This window comes from Sesamum indicum, linkage group LG10 (genome assembly GCF_000512975.1).
Source record: "Sesamum indicum cultivar Zhongzhi No. 13 linkage group LG10, S_indicum_v1.0, whole genome shotgun sequence".
NCBI classification, from domain to species: domain Eukaryota; kingdom Viridiplantae; phylum Streptophyta; class Magnoliopsida; order Lamiales; family Pedaliaceae; genus Sesamum; species Sesamum indicum.
In genome coordinates, this window is record NC_026154.1 from 13,312,260 (window position 1) to 13,320,173 (window position 7,914).

General features: G+C 40.3%; 1 protein-coding gene and 1 long non-coding RNA gene across 3 annotated transcripts; one reads left to right on the forward strand and one right to left on the reverse strand.

Moving 5' to 3' along the window:
• LOC105172444 (probable transcription factor At3g04930) lies at positions 525 to 2,510 on the forward strand. Of its 2 annotated transcripts, XR_002287908.1 has the most exons (3): positions 525 to 1,792; positions 1,887 to 2,047; positions 2,165 to 2,510. XR_002287908.1 is itself a non-coding variant. In XM_020697298.1 (2 exons), exon 1 carries the CDS (start codon positions 580 to 582, stop codon positions 1,771 to 1,773), a length of 1,194 nt encoding a protein of 397 aa, XP_020552957.1. In that variant the 5' UTR covers positions 525 to 579; the 3' UTR covers positions 1,774 to 1,792; positions 1,887 to 2,510. The 2 variants fall into 2 exon arrangements, 1 of the variants encoding a protein (XP_020552957.1); XM_020697298.1 differs by having other exon boundaries at positions 1,887 to 2,510.
• On the reverse strand, positions 5,533 to 7,141 carry LOC110012684. The gene is made up of 2 exons (XR_002287892.1): positions 6,454 to 7,141; positions 5,533 to 5,885 (listed from the first exon to the last, which is right to left on the reverse strand). It is a non-coding gene; the product is annotated as an uncharacterized LOC110012684 (long non-coding RNA).

A 7,914-nucleotide genomic window follows, 5' to 3' on the forward strand; every position in this document is an offset into this window, starting at 1 on the left:
TCCTCATTTAACATTTCATGTATATTTTTGTGCTTATAAGTAGATAAATATAATATATACATGAAGTGAGTTTAACGCCTTGTATTATTAAATAAGGGAAAAAATTCTGTAATTTTTTTGCTTACATCAGCATTTTTCATTTAAAACCTAATAAAATACGGTCATATGTAAACTAGAAATTTAATGAGGGGGTATAAGTATTATTTTAAAACTTTTCTGGGGAAACGTGTCATTTCACTTTTTAAAAATGGATTTTAAGTGTATTTAAGTTCAAATTATATAATATGCATCATACTTAATATAATTGATATTTAATTAATTAATAATAATAATTATTATTATTTCCCTAATATTACATATTTTTGTAGTAAGTAGATAGAAAGTTAGAAAAATTGAGGCTTACCAAACATTAGCTGTGGAGTGGCGTAGGTGAATTGGTCTTCACTGGAAAGCCACGAATTAGCCCAAACACACACACTCCTGAACCCTCAAATCTCCAACTAAACCTAAGCAGCAATCCCCCACCCACCCAACCCAACCCAACCCCCCCACCCATATATAGATATATATAAATCGGAGATGGCCTCCGCCGGTGACCCCAGCGCCGCCGCCGCCGCAGCCGGTAATATCTTCAACGAAGACGAAGACCTACTAGAAGACGACGATGACGACGAGAGTTCCGATCACGACGAAGACGATTCCGCCTCCTCTGCCGCCCTGGCCGTTGATCGGCCTCCTCCGTCGACGTCTGCTGCTCAAGTGACGATCGCCGTGCCTGGTATCCCCGATCCCCTTCTGATTACGAAGCAGCAGCAACAACAGGAAACCATGATTACGAAGAAACCAGCGGCGCTGCCCGACGAGTCCCGGAAGCTCTTCCAGCGTCTATGGACCGATGAGGACGAAATTGAGCTCTTGCAGGGATTCCTTGACTACACAACCCAGCGCTGCGGGCCCCACAATTCCTCCCAGCAGCACCACCACGATACGACAGCTTTCTATGACCAGATCAAGAGTAAATTCCAGCTTGATTTCAACAAAAACCAGCTTGTCGAGAAGCTCCGGAGGCTGAAGAAGAAGTACCGGAATGTGATTAACAAATTTGGCTCCGGGAAAGATTACACCTTCAAGAGCCCCCATGATCAGGCCACTTTCGAAATCTCTTCCAAAATCTGGGGTAGCGCTGCTGTCAACGGCTCCTCCGCCTTTCGTGCTGCTCCTGCGGCTATCGAAGAGGACGATGACGACCTCAACACCCCCAATTTCGCCGATTGTCAAAGCCCTAACCCTAATGGAATTGATGTAAATAGCAAAACCCCGCGCCCCAGGAAGAGGAACCGAGCCGGAGTGGTAAAACTCGAGGACAAACCGCATCATGCCCCAGTCAATAGTAATATCAATAACAATCAGTCGCCAGCAGTGGTGACGCCAATGGCTGCTCCGGTGGTGGGCGCGGGGATAACGGGATCCCTGTCAACTGTAATTGAGGAGACTGTGAAGAGTTGTTTGTCACCGATTTTCAAGGAGTTGTTGAGCAATTCGCTGAATTCCAATCTGAATCCCAGTGGGCCATGCTGTGGACATGGGTTTGGATTGGCAAGAAGTCCAATACCGTTGTGTTTTGCCGGAGCCACAGTGGGTGGGGATAGACAGACCAATGACAGGTGGAGGAAGCAACAGATATTGGAATTGGAGGTGTTCTCTAAGCGTTTGGAATTGGTGCAGGATCAGATTAGAGAGCAATTGCAGGAGCTTAGGTCCATGGGTAATTGATTGACAACTTTCTTTGGCAGTAAGTGTATTTGTTGTGTTTCATTTTCTTTTCTTAACCTCTTTGATCTTATATATAGATTATTAGGTGGTTGTTGATAAATGTGAAACTGCAGATCCTGCTAGACTATGATTGGTGAATAAATGACTTGAGATTGTTCAGCCCTTTGATGGCTTGCAGACATATCTTCAGATTAATGCTGGATAATTTGACATATACATTGGGATCTACTAGTTCTGGCTCTGGCGTTTGGGCCTGCTAATTAATAGCTTTAAGGTATAAGTGTAGCTACTTAGTGAAACAATTTCCTATGATGGCAAGTAGGAAAGTCAAGATTTAGAATCTTGTGATGCTAAATAAGTAATTGTTTTTGATGGCTTGTCTTCATAACAGGGATTGCAATGTGTATGTTTTCTATTTCTTCCCTCATTATGATCCGCCGCCCATCACTTCTACAATTGGAAGCAAAGGTCTCTGTGTTTAGTCCGAAGTTTCCAGGGCCTGGTCTTGTACTCTCTTCCATGGTGTAAACATTGTGTGGATGCTCATTAGTGAACCCTTTGACCTGTAAAATGGAGAATTAGTTAGTGTTTTGTGTGAGTGATATTAGGATCATGCTACTAATATTTATCTTTGTTCTATATAGGGCTTAAAATGTCATAACAGAACATAAAATCACCTTATGTTGTACTGGATCTGAATTGCTGAATGAACTTGGAACAGAGGTAGCCTATGTGAATGATTCTAATGCATCAGTGCATAGTTTGTTTTAGATTCCTTCTACATTTTTGGGTGAAAACTTTTTGATGCACTTTCGAATCGGTTTTAAAAGGAAAAGTAGGACCATGGGGGAAGTAAGCTTTCTCACAACAAAGAACCATTTGGTTTTCACTTGAATTTATCTATCTGGATTGATTTATGGTTTGCTAAAAGTTATGATTTTGAATCTTATGCCAATCTTCGGAATGCTTCAATTAATACAGGTCTACTATAGATGCATTTCTGTTTTGGCCACACAGAATTCGTTAAATACTGTTTTTCTTGACTTGGTATCTTAGAATTCTAAAATATCTGTATAAACTAAATGTGGATGAGTTCAGAAGAAAGTATCCACAACCTTAGTATTGTTTCGTGAGATGCATCACGAATGAATGATGTGTTAGTCAGTGTGGTGTCGCCTTGAGCTCGGCTTTGTGCTGTTGACCTAGTGAACTTCAGATTCTTATATATGGAAGAATGTGCTAGAGGTGAATATAATTCTTGGTAGGAACTTTTATTGACAAGTGAATGGAGTTTGGAAAAGGTGGTGGAGTTTTCTTCTTCGATTGACCATGGATGGGCAGGCAGTGGGCTCACTTTTGATGTGTTTGAATGGCTGAACAAATGTGGACTGGTGCGTAAGGATATGCAGTTCTTGATGCAAAATATAGGTTTAGTAGTAGACGAGGAGTTGTCAAAGTTTTGATCCTTCCCTAAAACACCAGAGAGTTGAACCCAACGTTAAAAATTGTAGATGCTTGGATGATTTTCTTGGGCAAGAAGGTTGCTCTAGTTGAACTATATGCCTGTAGTAGCAGGTGTTTTAGAAATATGCAGTGACTTATCATTTAAATCTTAAAACTGGTTTCAAAAGCTTGTGATCTTCAAATTGCAATATTGGATCACAAAAGTTTCACCAATTAGAGGGAAAGACACGTGAACGGTGTTTATTTCTGACCTTGGTATTTCCTCTTCCCTGAACCCGGCTGATGCAAATATACTTGTAGGGTTGACATGGAGCTCAATGAAACGTTGCAAATTCAGGCAACTGAATCTGTTACCTACAACATCTATGTACAGACAACTAGCCTGTGAACTCCTGAAAATGCTAACCGTATCACATAAGACTGTTAACTTTTCAAATGAACAAGAAAAGAAACTAAACTATGCCTTGAGCATGTCTACGTTAGTCTCGACTAACACAGGGAGAAGTGGAGAACTCCTAAACTATAATCTCTACAGAAAAAATAGCTTCTTATTTCTTTCAAATAATTAAACTGCTATCAGAGTAGAATCTGAGACTTTGCAAGACTGCCGGAGCACAGATGCATATTTCAAGAAGATAGTAATCTTCTTCTCTGTACAGAATGGAACCATTTTTTATGTCGGAATCCAGTGACCGACCATGATTCGCAGAGTCGGCCAGCGTGCTTCCTGTGAACTTGCCATTTCTTTCCTGCTAGTATTTCATTTCCATCGTCATGCATGCCAGTGTGAACTGAGAGCAAAAAGAAATCTTCAAAGTCTCCATGTACGCATTCCAGTAAAGTGCATTTATCTATCAACTTGAATACAAAGTTGTATTCATATTTCCGGTTTTACTTTCCTGAAATCATAATTTGCTAAGGTGCGTCTTATCTGACTTTTAGATAGTTAATATTGAAAAATTCTAACTCAGATCGGGTTTAGTCAAACTCGAACCAATTAATAGTTAATAGTGGCTCCATTTCCATGGATGGGGCAGATCGCAGGAGATCTAAACCATTCAAAATCAGTCGGAGAGGCACTAAGATTGTCTTAGTGCACCACTTCTATGTTCTCGTGATGTAGCCTCCCAACCACCCCAACCATGCTCAAGAAAGTGAGTTTGAACTCTTGAAAGTCATTGTTACCCTCCCCAAAAGCATCGGCCACGATCCACCATTATCGTACGACTAAGGTCTGCAAAACAGTTCACCAAACAACTTTCCTATTGACCATCTGAAGTGTAGCCATCACTTTCACATGCTCTATGCACAGAGACACGTATGTGCATTTAACCCCGTAGTTGAAGTATGTGCAAGACAAAATGAACTGGTGAAGGAGAACGAATCGAGACTGAACTATGACAAAACACGTATCCATGCTATCTCTTCCTCGCCTCTTAGCAAAAGTGCAGAGGCCAACGGGATAAGACTCCTTACAAACAGCTGATCATATTAATAGGCGACTTGTCATTAGGATCCTTTTGCGGTCACAGTCCCTGCAGACTCCTGGAATGCGTCACATCTGCAATCCTTAGCAGCGTCCATGTCTACATTTCGACCTCACACTCTTCACTTTCACCAACTCAACTTCTCATATTTCATATTACTGCCAAGTTCCTCAACTTCTATCTTCCTCCTTTATTACGTTTCCATCTCATCAATTTCAGCAACTAATGGTTTAACATTAAGACCACCCTACACATAACATCTCTCCATATTCTTGTTGCTCACATGGCTTTCAACAGATGTGGAAAAATCTTTGGCATCTGATGCAACACTTGCAGCCATATAAGGGGCTCTGTTGGTTTGGTGAAGGAAAAAATGGAGGATCCTGCAACGAGATTCTGACAACAGGGCTTCATGTTCATGTATTCAATTCATTTCATTCCATTTTGGAAATCAGAGTAGAGAAAAGAAAAAAAATAAAGGGTTTCAAAGATGAGATGTTGTCTGTATTTGATCAGTAATGAAAACCGACTTTATGCAACAAAGATTTCATCTTGTTTACTTATTTGATTTCTGTAAGGGGTATAAGAGGGCAAGCAGTGCTGATTTCATGGGAAAAAAAGAAAAAAGAAAAAACTAAGGTCAGATATTATAGGGAGGAAAAGAAAAGAATGGCGTGCATATGAGTGGAAACAAGTCAGTGCAAACATTTGGTTTCAGTAAGCAAGCTAGAATGAAGCATTTGAGAAATTAAAAACAAATTAAATAGCAACAAAAAACTGGAATTTCTACTGTTTTTTGCAATCCAAGATTGTACATATGCATAATTTAACAAGACAATCCAAGATTGTACATGTTCAAAAGACATTAAAAGAACACTCAAAAGCGACCATGTCCACTACTGTTGGAGGTAGTTGATAGTAATAATTCTGATCCAGATTCTTCTCAGTTGGTTTTGTAATGATATTGGACGTTGTTTGTTGGGTTAGAACCCACAACTTGGACTTCTTGTGAGGTGGACCTGCTACAGCACCAGCTTCAGTTTTTCTTCTGTTGTTGTTCACCCTTCATTGTCTAAGAGGCAAAGGCCCAGTCACTGACTTTCTGCTAGCTAGGTAGTGTATCAACTTGTATGCCTTGCAACTCCTCAACAAAATTTACAACTGCCATTAAGAACATACAAAACAAATTTTAAAACATAATGCAATAACACTTGTTGTAATTATTCTAGGGTTGGCTATTGAAATTTGCTTTTCGTTTGGCTTTCTATTCCATATATAAGCTCAAATTAGGTGTTATTAAAGCTAAAACAATAAGGTCATTATAACTCATGGAGCATTAAGTTCAAGTTCAAATTTATATTTGAAGTGTTATGGAGACTAGAGTAAATATGGGGGTGCCCCATACGCGTATCGCCCTACCTCCGACTTCGAGCGATGGGCGTCGGGGCAAATGTCTCAATCTCAAGATATATCTTTTTACAGTAAAAACATCTAGATTTATATTTAATAGTTGAAAATATAAATTCTGATTTTAAATACTAAACTCTCAGTTTTAGATTTCAAGTTTTTTTAACCTAAAATCGAAACTGTTTTCCTGCTGTTACATTTTAAATATATACCCAACGGCTTCAAGAGCCCGGACAGGTGAGGACAGTAGTAAGGTTTTTCGGGCAAGGGTTTAAATATAAAGAATGATAAAGTACTGGAGTAGGGATAAGAACAATATTACCGTTTTTGTGGAGAATGAGCCGGAGACTTAACCTAGAGCTCTGGTACCACTATTGGATGTGAATCGATCACCAACTCCAATGAATAATACAGAAATTTAAAATTATTACAGACCTTCTGGGTTGAAGAAATCCTTATACAAAATAATTACAAGCCTCACAAATATACAGAATAAAATAATGCTTAACCCTAAGAACTGCAAAATCAAAGACAGATAATGCATGTAACAAATAATAGAGATTAAGGCTCAGATAGCCTAGATCCAGTAGTCACAAAGGCCAAAGGCCAACAACCCTTAAACACACGGTTGCTTAAAATCACAGAGCCACCAAAGCTTAGTCACGAAGGCTTTTTCACAGAACCACCAAAAGAATGCCACTAAGGCTTTTTCACATAGCTACCAAGGCTAGGCCACTAAGGCTATTGGTTAACCTAGTGCCTTCAGATTTAGAGCATGAAGAATTGGTTAAGGTTTTAAAGAAAGGGAGAAAGAAGAAGATGGAGGATTTCGTCTGTTATCCCCCAAATCATTTTAGCACCAGCCATTTAAAGAGGCTGGCCATTAAATGGCTGGTAACAACCATCGGAGAAGGAACCGTCAAAGGGGAAAACGAGGAAGAAGGGGGGAGACAGAGATAGGAAGGGAGAGAGACAGTCGGCGTAGGGGGAAAATTAAGGTTAGGGTTATGTCGAGAGAAAGAGAGAGTGAGGGTCTTAATATGGCAGCAGTTGGGTCAAACCTGGTGGGCCGAGTTGGTGGATCAGATGGCCCATTGGGCCTTTAGTGATTAAAGTTGTCCAGTGTGTTTTTGGGCCCAGGCCATTCTTGGTTTGGGCCATTATTATTTTACAGGTTTATTCTTCATCTTATTTGTTTGTTTATTGTGATACTTTTACTCACAAATTTGCGAAGGGAAGATACTCATCTTTTCTCCAAAGAGGAACGTCTTGGGTGGGTGGACTTCTTAGTGGTCGGCCTCATAGTCAGCTCTCAAATGCGGGTCGTATTTGCCATGTTGGTATGAATAATTCCTAGGCACCTAGCCTTAAGGTGTGAGCCTATGCTAAAGACTGCTCTCAAATGTGCTTTGAAGTGATTTCGAGATGAACGGCCTTAAGGCAACTCTTCTCAAGGAGGGCCATTCTCAAGATCACTTTGAGGTAGATAGTATTTAGGGTTGTCTTTAGGTCAACTTCAGAGTTTGTAGGTGCCTTATTGTCATTTAGTGGCCACCCTAAGGTCTTATCTTCGTGTTGTGACCATGGTGCCCAAGAGGGCTCGCTTGGAGGTGATAAACACCCTGATGTTTTAGTGACTCCATATGGCTGTGGGAGACATGGGTTCGTCATCCCTTCCCATTTTGGACTGAGATGGAATTCAAGCCATGCAAGGCATACTTAAAGGAGACGAAATTATAAAGAAAGTGGACAAAGAATTGTGGGTTCCAAAATGACTTCCCTT

What these genes read in the sequence shown, in the direction of transcription:
- LOC105172444 (XM_020697298.1), top strand. Translation starts at nt 580, where the DNA reads ATGGCCTCCGCCGGTGACCCCAGCGCCGCCGCCGCCGCAGCCGGTAAT.